The sequence below is a fragment of the Acomys russatus genome, chromosome 13 (assembly GCF_903995435.1).
Source record: "Acomys russatus chromosome 13, mAcoRus1.1, whole genome shotgun sequence".
Classification (NCBI taxonomy): Eukaryota; Metazoa; Chordata; class Mammalia; order Rodentia; family Muridae; genus Acomys; species Acomys russatus.
Window position 1 is genome coordinate 15,744,272 of NC_067149.1, and position 22,945 is coordinate 15,767,216.

The window sequence follows — 22,945 nt, forward strand, 5'->3', positions numbered from 1 at the left end:
AGTCGGCAGAAACGGCCCTACGGGTCACTCTAGTTGGAACACTTTGCTGGCACTGCTGCCATCTTTGTGGCATCAACAGGTTTGCTGCCAGCAAAAAGGGGAGGCTGTGTTGGAACCACACCTGGGCTCCTTGGCAGTATCATCCAAGTCGTCTCCCAGCTGAGGGTCTTTAGACGGCTGTCTATCCAGGGCCCCATTGCCCATTAGTGAGCAGTGCGCTGTGTTATCTTTGCCAGGGTAATCTAGGGACACGTTTAATGGTTTGGAATGACGAAGAGCTTTTAGATGAGACACACCTTGATTAAATGCTCTAGCCTCTATTTGAGGTAGGTGATGAAAAAAAAACGGAAAAGCCTTTGCCTCCTTGCACCAACAACCAGCTGATGGGGTCAGTTCTGTGCCCATGGCTTTTATCAGTTGTTCAGAACATTTTGTAACATTTATTTATTCAGTTTTGGGGGTATGGCAGGGTGTGTGTGTGTGTGTGTGTGTGTGTGTGTAGTGAGACAACGCCTTTGGAAGGCCCCTTCGATGGGGCTCAGGCTTCTTTTAAGTGTCTTTATCCCCTGAGCCATCTTTCCAGCCACCAGAACGGTTTTGATTCATTACCTCTTGCTAGAGTCTATTACTAGGCAGGTGTTGGTTGTACAAAAACTTAACCCATCATAAGGGAACTTACAAGCTTACTAGGGGTGGTGCTGGTGGTGGTAAAAGCCTTAATCCAGGAGCCTATTGTATAAGGCAAAGGATGAGACCTTAAAAGCCCTCTGGGAGAGACCCAAAGAGGTCGCATTTAAAAGTGACAGGGATGTGGGTCTCTGCAGAATAACCCAGATGTGCAGGCTTGAATGCTGGCGCGGGTAGAGGACACACAAGGCTCGGACGAGGTACTAGCTGAAGAGTGGTCAATAGTGGTAACCATACCAGCTTGTTGGCCATATTCGTCGGTTCCCTTTAGAGCTATAAGTGCCTACATTTGTCCGAAGGTACTATTTAAATCTTGAAGCAAACGTCTCACTAACTTCTTGGGGAACAGGGTCTCTCCTCTTTTCGCAAGAGAGAGTTCATTCACGGCATGAACGATCGCGGGCGCTCTATGGCGTTGGATTTCCTTCAGTGTTCTCAGGTGGGCAGTTTTCTGAGCGCAGGCGCAGTGTTGGAACCGCTGAATCGTGGTACCCAAGAACAAGAACAGAAGGAAGAAGGCAAGGAATGGGGCGCCCAGCACCTCGCCCACAGCTCAGGTTATCAACGGAAAGGCTGCCCCAGGGCGGCCAACAGGCTCGCGCCACCCACGCAGTTCCGGCCACGGTTCCTGTTACACACTGACGCGTCTGTCCCAGGCTTTCCTTTCTGCTCTCCTGCCTTTCTCTGTCAGTCTCGGTGTCTTCCCCCAGCCCTCCTGAGCTCACCTCGCGGGGCGTAAGCTGTGTGTAAACATTCCCTTCCTGCCCTCCTCTCCCCTCCCTTGCACGTCTCGCCCTCGGCGGGCGGCTCCAGGATCCTTAGGCGGATGCCTATCGAGCCCCTGCCACGTCTGCCCGCAGGTCTGCGTCTGCGCACAGCGGGGGCGGGGCCTGCGCAAGAGCGGCGCAGGCGTGGCCCAATGGGAGAGCCGCGGCGGCGCGCGTTACTGGGGGGCGGGGCGGCAGTTGAGGGGCGAGCCGCGAGTCCAGCAGTCGTGTCTGAGCTGTCGCATCCCGGAGTCAGTCTCATCGCCGACACCCCGGCCTGAGCTCGTCCTTGTTTCCGACACTCGCGCCCGGCCTTCGCTCCTAGACCAGCATCATGTGCGGTAAGGGCAGCGATGGGGGCGTGTGGCGGCCGCAGGGCCCTCGCGGTGAAGCCAGAGGTGGACCGCACGAGTCAATGGAGCGGCCTTTGGGGCGGGGGTCTCGAGGAGAGAAGTGGCCTGTGGGGCGGGCGTCCTGAGGAGAGCGAGGGTCCAGGGGAGAGCCGGGATCTGGAGGAGATGGCTCCCTAGGGAGAAGGGCTGTGTGTGTGTGTGTGGGGGGGGGGACACGGACTCCAAGATGAGGGATTCCTGGGTTTGAGGGGGCGGCCGGAGCTAGTGTGCTTGAGACGAGGGGCCCGCAGGGCAGATTGTGGGGGCCTCAGGAGTCAGAGGGGCTATTGAAGGGGTTGCGGGGTGGGGGTCTGGAAGGGCATCAGGGCGCTTAGGGGGCACCTTTGCGTAAAGCTCAGAGGATAGCTAAATGCCTACTTCAGAAGAGGTACGGTGCGGAAAGTGCCCACGGAGGAGTTAGGGAGGGACGCCTGCAGGAGGTCCACCAGGTGAGTGAGGCAACCTGTGAACACACTCTGTGGTCTGGGGGTTAAACTCATAAAGGCAGCTCGCTAAGTGAGTAAGCTGTCTCCTAGCCACACCCCCCGGCCTTTCTCCAATTTTAGTATATGTGCTGCCAAAGCAAGCACCCAGGCCTTTCTTGATCTTCCCCTTTTCTTTTCTTTCTTTCTTTTTTTTTCTTTTTTTCTTTTTTTCTTTTTTTCTTTTTCTTTCTGGGTCCCACTTGGTAGCCCAGGGTGACCTGTCTCAGCCTCCCAAGTGTTGTGGTTACAAATATGGATGACCACGCCTGTCTGGTAGCAGCATTTCTTGAATCTATTTCTGTTGCATTCTTAAAACTACTTAATGCTAGTCACTTTATTTTATGCAGGCCTACTAGAACTCAAGGTAGAGCTTTGACAGTGGTATTACACATTACTTCCTGCCACTCACAAGCTTCTCAACAGGAACCATTACTAAGTCAATAACTTGATGAAGTGGGCTCAGAGCTGATCTTGTGGAGAAGACAGGGCAAGAGGCCTGGCCAGAGATCACACAGCATGCATGCACACCTGTTTAATATATGTCTTTACTAGAGCCGTTTAAAAAGTAGGTTCTTTTATTCCATGGTTTTTCATTTTTATTTTATTTAATTATTTTTTATTCTTTTTTGTTTGTTTGTTGTTTGTTTTTTGAGACAAGGGTTTCTCTGTGTAGCCTTGGCTATCCTAGACTCACTTTGTAAATGAGGCTGGCCTCGAATTGACAGCGTTCACCTGCCTCTGCCTCCCAAGTGCTGGGATTAAAGGCGTGCGCCAACAAGCCCAGCTTATCCAATGTTTTAAGAATTAAATTATTATTTAGCTGGGCAGTGGTGGCCACGTCTTTAATCCCAGCACTTAGGAGACAGAGGCAGTCTGATTTCTGTAAGTTTGAGGCCAGCCTCATCTACAAAGTCCAGGACAGGCAGGGCTACACAAAGAAACCCTGTCTCAGGGGAATTAAAAGAAAGAAAGAAAGAAAGAACCTATCAGTAAGGACTTCATGTGCCCACCCCACCTCCTGAATAATGACACTTACTATATTTAGTCTTATGGCACTAAACTGGGCAGATTCTAAGTTATTTTAACCTGGCAATACTGTCCTGGCCTTCTGCGTGGCCTGTTACCTGTCCTTCCTCGTCTTACCCTGGCACGCACTTCTTCATCTGTGTCCAGGCTAGTGACCTCTGCCTCTCTCTGGTCCCCATCAGGGGACCCCCTCTCTCTCCACCTGGAAGTCCCACCTCCTAATCCTGCCTCAGCTTATTGGCCATCAGATTCTTATTAAAATAAATCAGAAGGTGATGGAGACCAGTGTTCACAAAAGGTTGAAACAAGAGATGCTTCATAAAAATGGCAGTGCCAAAGTCCGGCTGGTAATCAGATCTGCACCGGTAACAGAACCAGCATTTGAGTAGTGCAGGGATAATCATTGCACAGGGCACAACAACATCACTCCAACAGAAGGATTATCTAAAAGTGTTCCTGAAAGATAACTAAGAATTATATGCGATACAACTAATAATACTCTAAAATAGCAATGAGCTAATAATAGTCCTTAAAAAGGTATATTCTCACCTTTCCGTTTAAAATGGACAATGTTACTAGAAGAAAGCCTTTTTAGAGATAGCGTCTCATGTTGTTCCTCATGAGATCACAATTCTCCTTCAGCCCCCGAGTGCTGAGATTCTAGGCATGAGCCACCATGCCTGACTCTCCAGAAAGGACACTCTTTAAAGAGAGGTGTTAATATAAGAGTCGAAGCTGTTTGAGAAACATTCTTTGTAGCCTTTCACTTGGAAGAACTGAGCAAGAGGTGGGTTGTACTCATTGTGTTTTCATCTTTCTGAAAATGAAGAGCAAGTTTAAAGATGCTAGATTCTAAACATCAAAACAGAAACACAGTGTATTACTGAGTTCGTTGGCAGAGAGCTGACTTCCTAATCAATTATACTTTTACTATTTAACTAATGGCTTGTTTTTGAAAAACATACATAAATGATTTTTAAGTTGTAAGCAGTGAGGTTGCAAGCGGGGTGATTACTAGTGTATGGTATTTGGTAGTTAACTGTCTTCTCCCTTGGACTCACTGCAGAACTGAACATAACCTTGAACTCCTGGTGCTGCTCCTCCCTCCAAGTGCTGGGCTACAGGACTATAGCAGCACTCCCCTGCTCATGAGCTGTTTGAGTGATGAGTTGTGAACCTAGTCAGGTTATTTCCTCATCTTGTTCCAGGAAGAATGGTGTTCATGTACCGTAAAACAAGAAGACAGAAGCTATCAGATCTAGCTCAGGGAAGCCTGTGAAGGAGGCGACTGTTAGTCATAGTGGCTCCTAGTACACAGCAGCCAATAACCTGAGTTTCACTGATTATGAATAAGTATGCTAGCACACAGTATTGGAGGCATTTCTGGTTTTGTTTTTTTGAGACGGATTCTCTGTGTAGCCCTGGCTGTCCTAGAACTAGGACCAGGCTGGCCTTGAACTCATCAAGCTCCCAAGTTCTGGGATTAAAGGTGTAGCCACCACAGCCTGCTCCCAGTTCTTTGTTAACCATTGAGCCATCTCTCCAGCCTATCTGTCTTAGTCTTTTTTTTTTTAAATTTTTTATTATTAATTTATTCTTACTACATCTCAATGGTTATCCCATCCCTTGTATCCTCCCATTCTTTCCTCCTTCCCCTTTTCCCCTTATTCCCCTCCCCTATGACTGTTCCTGAGGGGGATTACCTCCCCCTGTATATGCTTATAGGGTATCAAGTCTCTTCTCGGTAACCTGCTGTCCTTCCTCTGAGTGCCACCAGGTCTCCCCCTCCAGGGGACATGGTCAAATGTGAGCCACCAGAGTACATGAGAAAGTCATATCCCACTCTCCACTCAAGTGTGTATCTGTCTTAGTCTTAATCCTTTGAAATATTGTGTCCGTTATATTTGTATTAATTTTGGTTTTGTTGATAGTGTAGCATCAGGTTATTTAAACTACCCTGCTTTTTATAAGTTTGCTGGATTTTAAATAAATTGGAGTTGCATCTTCCCGATCCAATGCTGTATATGAATGGCATTTTATAATGATACTTTCTACCCCTCGAAACAGTGAGGGAACTTGCAATTTGAAAGTATCCTAAAATGAATATTTTTAAAAGCATTATTTTTGTAATTTATACTGTCTTTTTCAAGGTTGTTGAGGGATGCTGAGACTGGCTGCTAGGTTTTGACATCCTTAGAAGTCATGCTGGATATAATAAAGAAACTGTGGGGGGAATTAACGAGATGCTTGATGCTCATTTCCTGTGGAGGGGAGAGGTTAATAGGTGCTGAGGTTAATAGAAATGAGCAATAGAGGACGGGAAGGGTTTTGTAATACTAGTTTGTCATCTGCTCTGGGAGACCCAAACTTAGCAAGACTCAGGATTCTAGAAATCTTCAGAACTAAGCCTAGTAACTGTTTGATCCAAAAATTTTAAAGCTTTTAATTAGGAAACCTTTATCTTACCTCTTTTTAGCATTGAACAAAATTTAGTGTTGTTTTCTGTGGCTTGGGAATTTGTAACTGTGTATTTCAGGTAGCTAGAAAGTATCAGGAGGTGTTAGAAAGTGCTGGATAGCATTGTCTTTTGGAGAGATGGCTCAAAGGAGCTGCCTTCAAGGGATTGTTCTTTGGTCAGAGGAAACAAATATGAATGCAAATGTAATGGCTGCAGGGGCTGTGACAGTCCTGTCTGCAGCAATCTGCAAATTTCAGACCTTGGAGAGCTGTGTACTCTCTGTTAGACCTGCATTGTTCCAGTGATGAGAGGTCTCTAACCTTGATGCTCAGACCAGTGACAAGGGAGGCAGTCACGGGTGGTGGTGTCTCCTTTAGTGAATGTAGGTAGAAGTAGATTGAGAACTCTTATTTTTGGGTTTCAAAGAACGAATAGAAGTGTCAAGAAGAGAGTCCACAGACTGGTGATCTGATGTAAAACATTTTCAGGTGCGGAAGTAGAAGTGGGTGGGGCTTGCTGGTGAGTTGGCTTAGCAGGTAAAAGAAAACCTTTTGTGGTTTGAATTTTTATTCAGTAATAAATGAAAATAATTTTTATTCAGCTGGCAGTGCTTAGGAGTGCGAAACAGACAACGGACATGCAGTTAACTTCTTAGTTAACAGGGTAGGAACCCAAGTGCGAGAACTCACTTTCACAGGACTAAAAGGACTTCATTCTGACAGCTGTCGTTTTCACCATCCTTTTCTTCAGTGCAAATGCATATATTTCCATTCTTGTACATTCAAATTCTGTTACAGCCAAATCCAACTCACTTCATTCTTTTTGTTGGTTTGTTTTTTTTTTTTTTTTCGAGACAGGGTCTGTCTCAGCTCAGTGGTAGAGTGCTTGCCTAGCAAGCGCAAGGCCCTGGGTTCGGTCCTCAGCTCTGGAAAGGAAGGAAAAAAAAAAAAAAGATCTTCCAGTTCACTTCATTCTTGCATTTTGCCCAAATGTGTTTAGGCCGAGGATGCCTCACACTGCCATAGCACTTGCCTAGTTACACAAGGCCTTGGCTTCAGCTTCAAGCACTGAATATACATCCATACACATAAAACGTAGATGACCTTTTCTACTTCTTAAAAAGTTTTGTTTATTTATTATCATGTATATAAGTGAGCGTGGAAGTCAGGGGACAGCTTTCAGGACTTGGTTCTCTCTGCCCACACTTACGTGAGCACTGGTGATGAATTCAGGTCACCAGCTTACATAGGAAGTACCTGTACCTGCTGAATCATCCTCCCATTGGCCTGTTACTCTAATCTGTTCTGTTCTGTTTTTGTTTTTGAGACAAGGTCTCTGTGCAGCCCTTGCTGTCCTGAAACTTACTATATAGACCAGGCTGGCCTTGAACATAGGGCTCTACCTGCTTCTAGAGTGCTGGGGTGAAAAGCCTGCATCACCATATCCGGCTTATAGTGTACATTTTTTCTTTTTTAGTTTTTTGAGACAGTTTCTCTGTGTAGCCTTGGCTGACTGTCCTGGACTTGCTTTGTAGACCAGGCTGACTGTGAACTTACAGAGATCCACCTGCCTTTGCCTCTGCTTCCCTGAGTGTTGGGATTAAAAGCATGTGCTACCACAACCAGTTCTATATTCTAAACTTTTAAAATAATATGTGGATTGGGTGTGGTGGCGCACGCCTTTAATGCCGGCACTTAGAAGGCAGAGGCAGGCGGATAGCTGTGAGTTTGAGGCCAGCCTGGTCTACAAAACGAGGCCAGGACAGCCAAGGCTACACAGAGCAACCCTGTCTCGAAAAACAAAACAAAACAAAACAAACCAAACAAAAAAGAAGTGAAAAAAGTTTGAAAGTTAGACAAATAATGAATTAGCATGATTAGTTGGCAGTTGGCCAGACCTCTATGACAGTAAACTGAACTGGATGGATGAGTTCAGCATGGCCCTCATAGTTGTTTTGATTATTCTTAAGTATTGTTTCTTTTCTTTTCTTTTCTTTTCTCTCCCTTCCTTCCTTCCTTTTTTGTGATTTTTCAAGATAAGGTCTCTCAGTGTAGCTTTGGCTGTCCTGGACTCACTTTGTAGACCAGGCTAGCCTCAACCTCAAAGCTATCTGCCTGCCTCTGCCCCCCAAGTGCTGGGATTACAGGCGTGGGCCACCACGCCAGCTTGCTTTATTATTTATTTATTTATTTTAGTGTGTATATATGTATATCACACGCTTGCCTGGTGCCCAGAGAGATCAGAAGAGGGCATTGGATCCCCTGGAAGTGAGGTTAAGGACGGTTGTGAACCACTTTGTAATACTGGAGCAATTACAAAAGGATGACTTTTTAAGCTTTTTTTTTTTTTTTTTTTTTTAAACAAGACTGCATGTTGGGAAATTTGAAAAGACAAAGACCAAGTAGTGCCTTCTCTCTAAGAAGTGGCCATGTGAGTGAGTGTCTCTGTGGACTTGCTCTGACTGCTGAGCAGGCGTTTGTTATCACCTTTTCCTGGCTGTTTTGAGATAGCAGACAATCCGGTAATCCTAACTGGTACATCTTCTTCCTTCCTTCCTTTCCTTTCTTCCTTTTTTCTTTTGAGGCAGGGTTTCTCTTGTGTTTTCCTGGATATCTTGGAACTTGCTCTGTAGACCAGGCTGACCTTGCACTCCGCCTATCTCTGACTCCGATTATAGGCATGCACCACTGCTTCCTGACTGACTGGTGCATTTTTCTGCTCCATCAGTTCCAAAGGACAGTTTACCAAACAGGACAGTAGTGGTCATTGGCTATTGCAGAGCTTCCTCTATCAAGTAAAAAGGCAGATTTTTGAGTTGTGACTTGAGTATGATAATTCATTAAATTAAAGATGCCAGTGACTAGAGATGCACCGTCACCATGGAAACACAAGTTTGCATGTGTTAAAAATCAATATGGAGCTGGGCGTGGTGGCACACACCTTTAATCCCAGCACTCGGGAGGCAGAGGCAGGCTGATCACTGTGAGTTCAAGGCCAGCCTGGTCTACAAAGCAAATCTAGGACAGCCAAGGCTATACAGAGAAACTTTGTCTCAAAAAAACCAAACCGAAACAAAACAAAGTCAGAAGATTATATACTGAGCAATTTGATTTTTCTACTGGAAGCCTAGCATCACTGCAGAAACCTAAGAGAATGCACCTTCTTGATCCATTGTTGCCCCCAACTCTAACATTGGAGCTTTTTGACTTATCGTCCCCTAATGCAAAGCATGGTGGATCAGATTAGATTGCATTGTGGAAACAACTAACTCAGAGAAGAGGCATTTGGCCCACACTGGTCTTGGGGAAAATGGGATGTTGTACGGAGACTGCTCTTAAGAGCTATAACCCTGCGATGTGAAAGGTGGTCCTTCGTTAGGTCTTACTGTGAGGGGCTTTGTATACTAGGGAACATCACACTAGATGGTAATGGTACGATTAGGTGCGATATGATTTTGTAGAAGAATCATCCTAATAAAAACTTTTTTTTAAACATTTGTTTTCATATGTATTGGTGGTCTTCATGTATGTCTGTATGGCAGTATCCATGAAGGTCAAAAGAGAGTACTGGGTCTTCTTGGACTGGAGTTGCGGATATTGCCATGTGTGTGCGTGGTGAGACCCTGTCTCAAAAGGGTGACAGGAAGATGGCCCAGAGCATAGAAGTATTTGCTTTGCAAACCTGACGACCTGAGTTATATCCTGGAACCCATGGTAGAGGAACCCACCCCCAAGAGTTGTCCCTTGACCCCCACATAGGCCCTGTGGCGTGCGCCCACCCTCACTCACATCAAGTCTCCGAAACTAAAAATAAAGCTGCTTTCCAGTAGTGCGACAACTCCAGCAATTCCACTAGTGGGCACGTGAGATACCAAAGCCGAAGGGAATCTCAGCCCCAGTTTATTATAACGCTTTACAATACTAACATATAAACTGTGCCTTTCATTGGACGAATGGAAAGCGTGTGTTTGTACAACGGAATACTATTCTGTCATAAAATAGTGAAACCTTGGCATTTGCAGGATCATGGGTAAAGGACTTTAGGACACTGTGTTGAGTGAAATCAACCAGACCCGGAATGGTAAATGCATGATCTCACTTACATGTGAAAGTCACTATCGTCTTTATAGAAGTACAGAATGGGAGGTGGCGGGGAAAAGAGGGGCTTTGGGGATGCAGAGGGGTGCTAAGCTTGATCAGGAACCACACCCCAAAGACAAGTAACTAACTCTCCCTCAGAAGCCATCAGCTGTTCATAGCTCTTCAGTTAGGGGTTCATGAACCCCTTTCCACTCCATATTAGAACAGGCAGCCACAGTTGCTGTGCATCCATGAGTACAGGGGTCCTTTCCCATGTTGGAGACACTGTTTTGCTCTGGTCCTCCCCCCCACCCCTGCCCGGCTTCTGCAGTCTTCTCTTCCATAGTGGTACCTGAGCCTGATTCAAGTCATTGTGAGGCAGTTGTTTATTTAAGTCAATTTTTTTCATTACTAGATTATTTTGTTGGGTTGTAGTTGAATGGTAGACCACTTGGCTTAAATGTGGTCTCTAGCTCTGGGAAAATTTTAGTTGTGAGCTTTTGTTTTGTTTTTAAACATAATTTATCCCCAAACTTTGTTGATTATAGAAGTAAACAGTCATTTTAGCTATGTAGTTGTAGGAACTATTTGTGGCTGAAAATACTTATTAAAAGGTATGTGTATTTAATGTAATAGTATATAGGATATAGCCCAAAATTTGCTTAATATTTAAAAAATACATTTTACTTGACAAAATAGCAGTTAAAAAATTAATGGCTAGCTTTATAAGCTTTGTTGAAAACAACTAGACATTTATTTTGACATATTTTTATTAATGTTTTGTTTTGTTTTTTGGTGTTTTGAGACAGGGTTTCTCTGTGTAACCTTGGCTGTCCTGGACTGCTTTGTAGACACACAGCAATCCACCTGCCTCTGCCTCCCGAGTGCTGGAATTAAAGACATGTGCCACCATGCCCGGCTTTTGTCAATCTTTTATGTTTACAAAAAGTTCCCCTTTGAAAAAGTTACACGGCCTTTAAAATAATTTGAGAAAAGGGTTTATTTATTTTTTTAAAAAATGAAATCTAGCTTTATATTTTTGATAGCCTAAACATAAATGTCAAGTTTGATTCATAGTTGTGTATTACATATTTATTTATTTATTTATTGCAGGTATATTTGCTTATTTAAATTACCATGTTCCCCGAACAAGGCGAGAAATCCTGGAGACCCTAATCAAAGGCCTTCAAAGACTGGAGTACAGAGGATATGATTCTGCTGGTATTTCCTTTAAAAATATATTATGGAATTTGCATTGGTTCTTGAATCTAAATAGCATTTTTATTATTTTTTAGGAGACTTAACTGTGTTTGCTTTGTTTTGTAAATCCAAGTTTAAAGAATTTTTACCTTTTGTCATGTCTAAGGGTTTGTGTGTGTCATTTCAACAGTACTGTCAATTTATGTGGCTATTGTTTCTCAGTAATTTCCTTTAGGAAGAATGTCGCTCTAAGGCTGAGGGTGTGGCTTAGTCCTTAGCATACTGGAAGCTTTGGGTTCATCCCTAGCGCCACATAGGCTTTTTGCTGCCTTATACCTGCAGTCCCAGCCCTGAGGAGGTAGAGCAAGAAGATAAATTCAAAGCCATCCTTAGATATATACTAAGTTTGAGGCCTGTTTGGGTGACAGGAGACTTTGCCTCAAAAAACAGAGGTTTAGTTTAAAACATAAGTTATGGGCCATTTTTGTAGGAACAAGTTGTAGAACACCTTACTCTATAAATTATTTGTCTTTTTTTTTTTTTGAAAGCTTTATTTGTATTTTTGTGTGTTTGCACACATGCGTGCATGTGTTGGAGTTACATGTGTTTGTGAGCTGCTCGACATGGGTGCTAGGGACTAAGCTCAAGCTTCCTGCAAGAACAGCTCTTAGCCTTGGAGCTGTCTCTCCAGCCCAGCTCTATAAACTGGTTTTTCTTTCTGTGCTAGAGATTAAGCTTAGGGCATTACGCATGCTCAGCGAGCACTCTATTACTTAGTGATATCGCTGGCCCAAGGATCTTCCGTTTTATTTAAATGCCAAGCCAAGTGAAAATTACTTTCTGGCAGAGTCTGTTTGACTCTGGCTCCCTGTGTCGGGGTCTACCAGAAGCTTCCGTCACATGGTTCCTAGTGACTCATGAATCTCAGCAAGGAGCCATGGCTCTATGATTCACTGCAGCAGAAGAGTCCAGAGCAAGATCAAGAAGGGGAGCAGGCATGGGCTGGTGTCTACGGGGAGCAGCAGCAGCAGCAGCAGTTGTGATAGCACAGGTGAATGTTGTCTGCCAGTAAACTGGCGCTGCAGAGCCCAGAGCACAGTTTGCCGAGCACCTAGCAGCAGGCCATCCCGTCCCAGAGGGATGCGCTGTTTCCGTGAACAGTGTTGGTACAGGAGCCACACTCACCCCTTTCAGGTGGTAGGACTCCTCCTGAAACCTAAGATCCTAGATGCCAGTCAAGGGCCAGCCTTGAAAGTCTGTCTGAGGATAGCAGTGTTGTCTTTCCTGTTTGAGTGGTCCTGGGGATGGAAGCCAAGCTTGCTCGTGCCAGGGCCTGCTGTGTACTCACAGTCCTGTTCCTGTGCCGTTCAGATGCTCCATTGTGAGCTTTCCTAACAGCACAGCTCACGGATGCTGGTGTGTTCTGCCAATTTTGGAGGTTCCTTTTCTCTTTTTTTAAAGTTGGAAGTTTTTTTTTTTAAAGATTTATTTATTATTATGTATACAGTGTTCTGCCTGCATGTACACCTGCAGGTCAGAAGAGGGCATCAGATCACATTATAGATGGTTGTGAGCCACCTTGTGGTTGCTGGGAATTGAACTCAGGACCTCTGGAGGAGCAGTCAGTGCCTTTAACCTCTGAACCATCTCTCCAGCCCCAAGGCTCCTTTTCTTATGTCTATTGCTTAAATAGGAATGTTTTTAAAGATCTTTTTTCACTGTTTATTTGAGATTAGATCTTTCTCTATATAGCTCAGGCAGACCTTTTCTCTCAAGTGCTGAGATTACAGACATGAACCACTACTCCAGCCACTGAGGTTGTTTCCTTCGCTCACTTGTCTTAGTATTTTTGTGGTGAGATGACTCAACTCTGTACACTGTGATTTACAGTCCATGTATTTTGTTTGTTTAAAGTTTTTGAGACAGTCTTTTGTTGTAGACCACGATGGCCTCAAACTTACCATCCTCCTGCCTCAGTCTCTGGAGTGCTGAGATTACAGGTATATGCTACTACCTTTGGCTTATGTAGTTGTAATCCAAGTGTACTTCTCAAGTTGCAGCCCTGCTTCCAGCTGCCCTTTAGAAGTGCTTCCTGGGTCCCACAGTACAGTGCACTTTGCAGGTTCAAAGTTGAACTGAGTACACTGTAGTCCTCACTACGTCCCTTACTCTTCTGTGTCCCTTCTGTCAGCAGTCATCCCACAGTCCTTTGCACCCAGGAGAGAGCCTTGCCTGCTGTCTCCTCACATCCCATGTAGGCCCTTCTGGGCCTCTCACTCATCTCTTGAGTAAATCAGGCCTTCTACAGTTTTGCTTTGCTGCAGCTGTAATGTCCTCTTTCTCCCTCGCCAACCCATCCTCCTCTGTGCCATTTCAGAGCATTTGCTAATCATTCTTGTCATATTATTTTTGTTTGGAATGACCTTCAAGATCTAAGTAAGTTTTCAAGTTCTTAGTAACTTAAGTAAAACTTCACGAGATGCTTTCCGGACCTCCTTGTTTTCCCTTCAGAGGTGTATGCCTCACTTCTGCACTGTTCCCTTGTGCCTGTGACACTTTATAATTTATGTAGCAATTGCTTGTATACATAATAATTTTGATTGTCATTGTTGTGAGTCTGTCTGTTTTTTTCCAACAGACAGTTAGACAAGAACTGAGTGTTCCTAACCCTTTCCTGAACTTGCCTCTCTTACCTTCTTTCCGGTGCTGGATTTGAATGCAAGGCCTGTTCATGCTAAATAAGCTCTTTACCCCTCAGCTACACTCCCAGCCTTATTTTCACCTGCTGTTTTAAGCAGCTGTCACTTACCTCAACAGTAATAGATTTTTGGAAAATCTACTTGGTAAATGAGTTAATTAGATGTATGTATAATTTTCTTAAGTTGTTGTTACTACTGTTGTTTTGTTGTTGTTGTTATTATTATTATTATTATCATTAGTCTCATATTGATACTCTTAACAACCAGTTTCCAAGTCTTGCCTTTGTGCCCCCCTCCTGCCACCTTAGGTGTGGGACTTGACGGAGGCAATGACAAAGACTGGGAAGCCAATGCCTGCAAAATCCAGCTCATTAAGAAGAAAGGAAAAGTTAAGGCACTGGATGAAGAAGTTCACAGTAATGTACTTAATTTGATTTTTCCCATCTTCCCATTTTTTGGGACCCATGTTTAGGAAGACTCAAAGATTGAAGAAAAGAAAGAAAAGTAATTTTGTTACTGCTTGGGTTTAAATTGTTTCTGAGCTTCAAAAAAAAACAACAACAAAAATATAACCGATCATAGCAACAAGGAAATTAGGTAGAGTGGCTCCAGGGCAAGCCACACCTCCCAGTGGACAAGCTTCAGACCGCTGTCCTGAGGACGGGCAGGGAGCCTGCTCGTGTGTGTCCACGTGGCACGGAGTTACTCTGATTGATAATGGCCCCAAGTGCAAGATGCTGGTACTGATTTGCTGGTCTGCCAGAGAAGCCAGAAGGTGCTTCTCGTGATGGAGAGCGGGAAAGGCCTTAAAAAGGAAAGAAGAAAAACGAAATGCTGAGTTTGCTAAGAGTGTGGTAAGGAGGAACCTTCTGTGTAAAATGGAGAAGAAAAAAACCCAAACTGATGCTTGTTCTGCTGTCAGGTCCTCAGCTGAAAAAGCTGTGGCTGCAGGCCTCCGTGTGGTCCATTAAGGTGGAACACACAATGCCACTGCAAGAAACAGCATGCTGGGTTTAGAGCGCAGTGCTACCCCCGTTTTCAGGTGTCTTGCTGCATATCTTGAACCAGAAACCTTGTGGATAAGGGGGCTGGTGTAGTGATATTTAATACAACTTATATCTACAGCATTATCAAATATTGAGATGTTATATTTTATCCTCTACAGAACAACAAGATATGGACTTGGATATAGAATTTGATGTACATCTTGGAATAGCTCACACCCGTTGGGCGACCCATGGAGAACCCAGTCCTGTCAATAGTCACCCCCAACGCTCTGATAAAAATAATGGTATGAATAGACTGTGTGTGCTTTCAGCAGATTTTAGTGGGCCAGGAATGGGAGGAGAACTCAGGTCTTATGTTATTATTTTAAATTTGATTTTCATCTGGAAAATTTGAAACATTCAGAGAGTGTACAGAACTTAATCCCATCCTCATATTTCAGCGATCATCCCTGTATAGGTTATTTTGTGATCCCAGTAATAAAGATCGGTAACTCTTCAATACGTCGTTCTTTTAATCCCTTTTTGTTGTAATTTAGTGTGTTGTTTACCAGTAAGTTTCCTGTAGTCTAGGTATTGCTAATTATATCTACTCCTGTTATTTATTTGTGTCCTTAATTTTCTGTCTTTTTTGCTTGTTTGTTTTAAAAAACAGTCTCACTCTGTAGGTCCGGCTGGCCTTGCCCTTGCATTGCTCCTCCTTCCCTTGCCTCCCAAGCACTGAGATTATAGGTGTGTTCCACCTCACCATGTGGGCCTTGGGTGGCCTGGAATTTCCCACGTAGATGAATTGGGTTCACAGTTACAGAGATCTGCCTGCCTCCTGAGTGCTGGGAATAAAGGCATGCACCACCATGCTTAGACTTCTTTTTATATTAAAGTTTAAATTAATTGTTCCATCATGCCCTGCTAAACAGACGTGTTATTTTACTTTTATCTTCCCAGTCCTGGCTATTGGACCCAGGGTGTATTGATACCAGGCAGGTCTCTACCATGAGCTGGGTCTGCAGTCCAAGCATTTCTCATAAATGGTGGCTGTGATTATTTGCAATAGAGGTTTGCAGTGTTCTTTCTGTTAGCCATTGGTGATTACTGCATAGATGATAGGGATTGTCAAATGGAAGGACTCTGATACCTTAAGTCCTCTTTCAGTTTTGACCTCTGGCAGGTTTATAAGGAGAAATTTCTGTCAACTTCTTGGTCACCCTGAGGTTTAGCTTGTATGTGAAAGGCAGGGTGAAGGCTTCTTTCTTTGCCTTTATTTCCCATTTTTCAAACATGAAGTATTGCTAACATTATCCTGAACAATGTTTTTCTTTCATGTTATAAACTCATGGCAATTGTTTTGAGGGTCTTTAAAGTTGATTTTTGAGTTAGCATACAAAGAATGGGTTTCTGTGTGACATTCATCCATGTTATTACACGTTCTTCTTATTATCTCCTCTTCCCACACTGACTGCTCGCCGTCATTCACTCCCCCCAACCCCGCCCCCCAATAGTTCCTGAGACGGATGCAGTATGCACTGCACTCCTGAGGTTCCTCCGAGTAGTCTGTGGTAGGAAGACTTGATTTCCTTCAGTGTACTGCTATAGCCCTCTGCAGTGCTGCAGCAGCAGTTTTCCTGTTTCGTCCCGCTGGGAGCTTATTCCAGTGGGGTCCCTGTTTGTTTTTGAAGTGATCCCAGTAGGCTCAGTAGTCTTGATTACTTTTCTTTTTTTTTTTTTGGAGACCCAAATGTGAGATCTTTAGATATATTGAGAACATTTTGAATACTGTAATAGAATAATTAGACTTAGGTCAGGTGTAGTGAGACATGCCTCTTGTTCTGGTTACAGAGAAGGCTTGGGCAGGAAGAGTGCTTGAGTCTAGGAGTTCAGGGCTGCCAGGGCAACAAAACCATTGTATTCGGTAATAATAATAATAATAATAATAATAATAATAATAATAATAATAATAGTAGTAGTAGTAGTAGTAGTATTTGTTGTTGTTGTTGTTTTGACAGGGTCTCAGTTTGTGGCCCTGGCTGGCCTAGAACTCACTATGTAGATCACGCTAGCCATAGAAATCCTCCTGCCTCTGCCTTCTGAGTGCCGGGATTAAAGGCATGAGTCACCAAACTCAGCCATAATTATTCTTTTGCTATGTGAATTAAAAGCCACACTGTGTGCTGGCATGGCTGCACATAATAGTGTCAACTCTTGGCTATCTATTTTTAACATTTTTCAGTCATCATTTAATAAAAATAGATGAAATTGATCTCAACATTATATTTATTTGCTCTTGGAATGCTACTCTGACATTTTCATGTGACATTCCAAGTTATCTGGACCTTACACAAGTCAGTTTATAGAACTTGGTAATTATGCTATTAGTTCTTAGACTTTATTTAGTGTCACTCAGATTCTTTTAGTTGGAAAAGACTTCTGTTTAAACTTAACCAAAGAATACATGAACAGGGAACCGAGAATATTCAAGTAGGGTGGTGTTCCTACATGTGAGGGTACAGGCGAGGAGACCTGCTGCCTCATTCCCTCATGTTAGGGTAGTAGTTTAATGTAGCAGAGATCAGACCATGTATTTCCCCTCATGCATATGTCCACAACATGCGTGCGGTGGCATGGACAGCCCTGCTGAACTGCCTGATGGCATTCAAGGACACCTGCTAGTGGATTGCTTTTCGACTTGAGAAAAATCTACTTGACCAGGTGTGGCGCATGCCTGTAATCCCAGCACTTGGGTGACAGAGGCTAGGTCAAAGCTAGCCTGGGCTACACAGTGAGGCCTTGTCTCAAGAAAATGAAAGAGCAGGGCTGGGAGGTAGTTCAGTGGCTGAGTGCTTGCCTAGCCTGTAGGAGTTCCTGGATTCAAAGCCTAGCTCCACCAACACAGCACTAAAGGAAGTACAAAGGGGATCTATCCACAATAAGAGCTATTCACAGCATTCATCAGATCTAATGTTTGGTCAATCCTTTTCTCTCCTGTAGAATTTGTTGTTATCCATAATGGAATCATCACCAACTACAAAGACTTGAAAAAGTTTTTGGTGAGTGACCGCAGAAGACCCGCCTGTGAGAGTCGGGAGGTAGTTCGTTGGGATGGTCTCGAGCTGCGGTGCCTTACTGTACTTCTCTGTTGACGGTGGAGCAGTTCTGATTTCTTACATGGCGTTTTGAGGACTAGCTATGTGCTGTTCTGTGACAGGGCCACCGCAGGGCGTCTGTTGGGTTTCTGCAGTGATGGGAAACTATCTGTAGCACAGTGGGAGCTGTGCATATGGGACTGCTGAGCTGCGTGGCAGAGAGACTGGATTTTAGGCTTCAAGTTAGATGACCATATATAACTAATGGCTCTTTCTTGAACAGCTGAAGATACTAAAGAATTGTTATTCATGAAATTGTATTTTGAATATTATATATTCCACTGATTTTAATTATTTATGATTTAATTAATATAAAGCATATATAAGTTAAGTCTTTTGAGTTGTACTCAATAACATTACTTTGAGTTCTCTGGACTCAGACTTTAATTTTTATTAAAATTTTAATAAATTTTATTAATTATATGAATTGAATCATATTTATTAAATTTGCCATTATAAATTAAATTTAATAACATTTTTGACTAGAATAGTTTCTGTATAACAAAAAAGAAGGTGGTAACTAATAAGATCTTGGGGCTGGTGAGGGGGCTCAGTGGGCCGAGTGGTTGTACATGAAACTTGCCACCATCGGGTTAGTTCACTGAAACCCACACACAGGAAGAGAACACTGATTGCTCAAGTTCTCCTCTGCCCCTAAACACACGCTGTGACACACTTCTGCCTGTACTCACATTCCATACATGCACAGACATGTACATATGTGCATCACAATTAGAAATTTATTTGGTTTTTGAGAAAAAAAAAATTCTAGAAAATATTTTCACGGGGGCTGGAGAGGTGGCCCAGTGGCTAAGAACACTTGTTGCTCTTGCAGAAGAGTTGGATTCGGTTCCTGTCACCCACCTGGTGGTTTAATAACTGTCTGCAACTCCACTTTTAGGGCATCTGATACCCTCTTCTGACCTCTGAGGGCACACACGTGCACAGACATATGTGCAGGCAAAATAAAATGAAAAATCTAATAAAAATTTTTAAAAGGTTAACAAAAAGGGACCATTAAGTTAAAAAAAAAATTTGAACTTGCATATATTTAAATGTCTTTTTTTCTCTATTTGCAGGAAAGCAAAGGCTATGACTTTGAATCTGAAACAGACACAGAAACCATTGCCAAGCTTGTCAAGTACATGTATGACAACTGGGAAAGTCAGGACGTCAGCTTTACTACCTTGGTGGAAAGAGTTATTCAGCAATTGGTACTAAACCACACTTTTAAAGATTCTGTGGTCAGGACTGAGGGAATGGCCCTGCGGGGTAGGGTGGGCTGGGGGGTGGGTGGGGGTAGGGTGGGCTGGGGGGTCGGTGGGCATTGCAATGCAAGTGTGAGGAAGAGAGCTTAGATCCCCAGCGCCCACATAAATGCTGGGTGCATATGGAAGCCTTTTTGTAGTCCCAGCTCCCAGGAGGTGGAACTGGATTCTGGTGCAAACCGTCTGCCTGGTGAGTGAGCAAATTGTGGATTAAAGTAAGAGACCCTACCTTAGTTTATAAGGCACAGAACAATGGACAAAGACAGCCAGCATCGAACCTCTGGCCTCTACCTGTACTCATACACGTGCCTGCACACCTGCGTATGTAACCACAACCATGTGTGTCCACACACATACTAGCATGCATTCCCTGCACGCACATACCACACATACACACACACACACACACACACACACACACACACACACACACACACAAGGTAATTATGCTAAGACTAATTTCAAGTACCTTTCTTAAAATGAGGTTTGATGAACAGGAACTGTGCTGATTTCTTTTTTTTTTTTTTTACTCAAAGGATCCTAAGACTAAACAGGTATATTTGTGAGATATTTTATTGTCAGCTTGTGTGTGTGTGTGTGTGTGTGTGTGTGTGTAAGTGAAAGCCAGAGGCTTTTTTTTTTTTTTCAGATAGGGTTTCTCTGTGTAGCCTTGGCTGTCCTGAAACTCTCTCTGTGGACCAGGCTGGCCTCAAATTTAGAGGTCCACCTGCCTCTGCCTCCCAAGTGCTAGGATTACAGTTATGCACCACCACGTCTGGCTTGGGTATCTTTTTTTTTTTTTTTTTGAGACAGGGTTTCTCTGTGTAGACTTCACTGTCCCGGAGTCACTTTGTAGACCAAGCTGGCCTTGAACTCACAGTGATCCGCCTGCCTCTGCCCCCCCCGAGTGCCGGGACTAAAGGCGTGCGCCACCACCGCCTGGCTGGGTATCTTCTTAAAACCGTGTCCTGCCCAGCTTTTTATGTGAGTACTAGGGATCTGAACTCAGGCTTGTGTGACAAGCACTCTACTAGCTGAGCCATCTCCCTGGCGGCATCTCTCTTGGCTGGTTTCTAGGCTTTTATTACACACAGTCGCGCACACACACATACACTCGCGCATGCATACACACACACACACACACACACACACACAAAACAGTTAAGTGCAGAGAATTTTGAGAAACTGTTGTTTGACATATTAACTTGCTTTCTCTGCGTTTACCATTCCATCTATTTCAAAATAGCTCTACTCTAAGTATTTCGCTCTAGTTAGAGGATAAAAAGTCAGTTTTGACTGGCAGGGTGGCTCAATAGGAAAAGCATGTGCTGTGCAAGTCTGACAACCTAAGTTTGAGCTCCAGAATCTACAGTGGGAGGGAACCGACTCCAGAAAAGTCTACATGTATGATTTTTTTAAGGATTTTTTTTTTCCCCTTTGGAGCCGAGTAATCCCAGCACTCGGGAGGCAGAGGCAGATGGATTGCTGTGAGTTCAAGGCCAGCCTGGTCTACAAAGGGAGTCCAGGACAGCCAAGGCTACACAGAGAAACCCTGTCTTGAAAAACCAAAAAAAAAAAAAAAAAGATTTAAAAAAAAAAAAAATGGAGGTGGTGTGTGCGTGTGCATGCATCCAGTATGCACATGTGTGGAGGCAGGTGTCAGCATTAGCGTCTGTGGAAGCCAGAAGAGCTAGAGGTTCATGCGAGCTGCCCAGTGTGGGTGCTGGGAGCTAAATTCAAGTCCTCTGCGACAGCAGCACGTGCTGCCGACGGGGAGCCATGTCTCCATCCTATTTTAATAACTATGATTGCATATAGCTTTCCAGTCCAAGACTGGGGCCAGAAAGTTACACAGGTGACTTTCCAGCTGCTCTGCCCTCACAAGGAGAGTTTGAAAGTAAGCGTGGTGATAAAAGACGGTTTCTTCCTCAGGGCTCAGCGGCCAGTGTTAAAGTTTGGGTTTGGGTGCTATGGAGATCTTGCTGAGTCATCTTAAATGGAGACTTCTTGAGAACTAGTGCAAAAGAGCACTCGTGGGAACAAGAAGTGTCCATGTAGAAGCCGGTATGATTTAATGTTTTTGTTTGATAACTGCTAACAAGAAATATTGCTGATGTTCCCTTTTCCTCCATAGGAAGGTGCTTTTGCACTTGTGTTTAAAAGTGTTCATTTTCCTGGGCAAGCAGTTGGCACAAGGTACAGTAGACTTTTTAAGGACTAACGATGACATGCACTTTGAAACATTCAGGTTACAGGATAATCCTCAGAGGCCTGTGAGCGGCCCTTCGCTGTGTCCCGACAGGCGTGGCTGTGCTCAGCCCTAGGCACTCTTCCTTCTTTCTGTACTACTCTCTAACAGAACCTCTGAGGGAAGGGAATACATTTTGGCTTGTGATTTGTCTTTGGTGAGCCCAGTGGGGTTTTTTTTAAAAATCAATATGGATATGGGATATTCTTTAATTTCAGACCCAAAGCATTAAGTTTCTTCATATATATTGGAAACGTGTGCCAGACAGATTTCCAAGGAATTGCACCACCAGTGGCTTTGCAAAGACATTTAGAGATGATCATAAAGTTCTCAGAGCAGTAAGGACACGCACAGCTCTAATCTGAAGGCAGGGTCTGTGGAACTGAAGGGAAAGTTCCACTTCGCACTCAAAGAAGAGCTATTTAAAATAGTGTTATAAGATACAAGTTGGCAGTTCTCTTTTCCTGAGTGGGTCAGGGAGGGAATGCTTGAGTGTGTTGGGATGCACGGCCTCCCTGCCCATGCTCAGAGCTGCTGTCAGGCGGGAAAGCTGCAGAAGGGCCTCACTGTCTCAGCGAGACTTCAATGCAATTGTAATTTGCCAGTTGCAAACTGTTTGCTACAAGCAGGCAGGTGTGGCCTAGGGACGCAGTTTTCTAATGTAGTTTTTTTGTTTGTTGGTTGGTTTGGTTTTTGTTATATCTTTAGTTCAATTCAGAGGGGAAATTTAATCATTTGAACTTCATTGTTAGTGCTTCGTTTATGAAAAAGGCTTGATTCTAACTCATCTTGCCTTCCAGGCGAGGGAGCCCTCTCCTGATTGGGGTGCGGAGCGAGCATAAGCTTTCTACAGATCACATCCCCATTCTGTACAGAACAGGTAAGCCCTGGCATTGCCGTGGATGCGCAGCGCAGCAGCGGAGAGCCCTGCTCCAGACGCTGCAGTGCGTGCTCGCCGCTCAGATCTGTGTGCACACGTGCCTACAGTCACACAGTTCTGTCTAGGCTTGAGAAACGTGTTGTGAACACTCTGACAGGAGGATTTTTCTCTCTTGTACATCCTTAGCTAGGACTCAGATTGGATCACAATTCTCATGGTGGGGATCACAGGCAGAACGAGGTGGGAGTGCACTCTGCATGACGGAGGGCGTCACCTCCTTCCTTCAGTTACTAATTTGTTTTTGACATGAACTGAGGCTCTAAAAATGTGCTTATTTTATGGGGAAATGTTTTGACAATTTTCTAATGTGCAAAATATATTTTGTCTGTTCGCTTTTGCCATTTTGGAAGTTGCATTATTTAACACTTTTTTTTTTAAATGGGAGGTTTGAGGACTATTTCATATCCAGTTTTTTGTTTTTTGTTTTTTTTCTTTTCCTGTCTTAAAATCATACAGGCTGCCTGCTTAGATTAGGAAAGGAACCCTGAACCTAGACAGCCATTTCCTGGGTGATTTACCTCACTTTAAACTGGACTAGATTTAAGTGGTCTT

The 22,945-nt window shown here is 43.9% G+C and overlaps 1 protein-coding gene across 2 annotated transcripts in view; it reads left to right on the forward strand.

Annotated features, from left to right (window-relative positions):
• Window positions 1-1,633: 1,633 nt before the first annotated feature.
• Gfpt1 (glutamine--fructose-6-phosphate transaminase 1) overlaps window positions 1,634-22,945 on the forward strand; it is a 49,706-nt gene continuing 28,394 nt past the window's right edge. The window contains exons 1-9 of one of the 2 annotated variants that reach the window (XM_051154857.1): window positions 1,634-1,795; window positions 11,008-11,115; window positions 14,102-14,209; window positions 14,959-15,084; window positions 17,783-17,841; window positions 19,017-19,151; window positions 21,340-21,401; window positions 22,254-22,333; window positions 22,520-22,573. In XM_051154857.1, the coding sequence (XP_051010814.1) occupies window positions 1,789-1,795; window positions 11,008-11,115; window positions 14,102-14,209; window positions 14,959-15,084; window positions 17,783-17,841; window positions 19,017-19,151; window positions 21,340-21,401; window positions 22,254-22,333; window positions 22,520-22,573 (739 nt within the window). In that variant the 5' untranslated portion in view covers window positions 1,634-1,788. The remainder of the gene's footprint in view (window positions 1,796-11,007; window positions 11,116-14,101; window positions 14,210-14,958; window positions 15,085-17,782; window positions 17,842-19,016; window positions 19,152-21,339; window positions 21,402-22,253; window positions 22,334-22,519; window positions 22,574-22,945) is intronic. The other variant, XM_051154856.1, reaches the window with a different exon arrangement.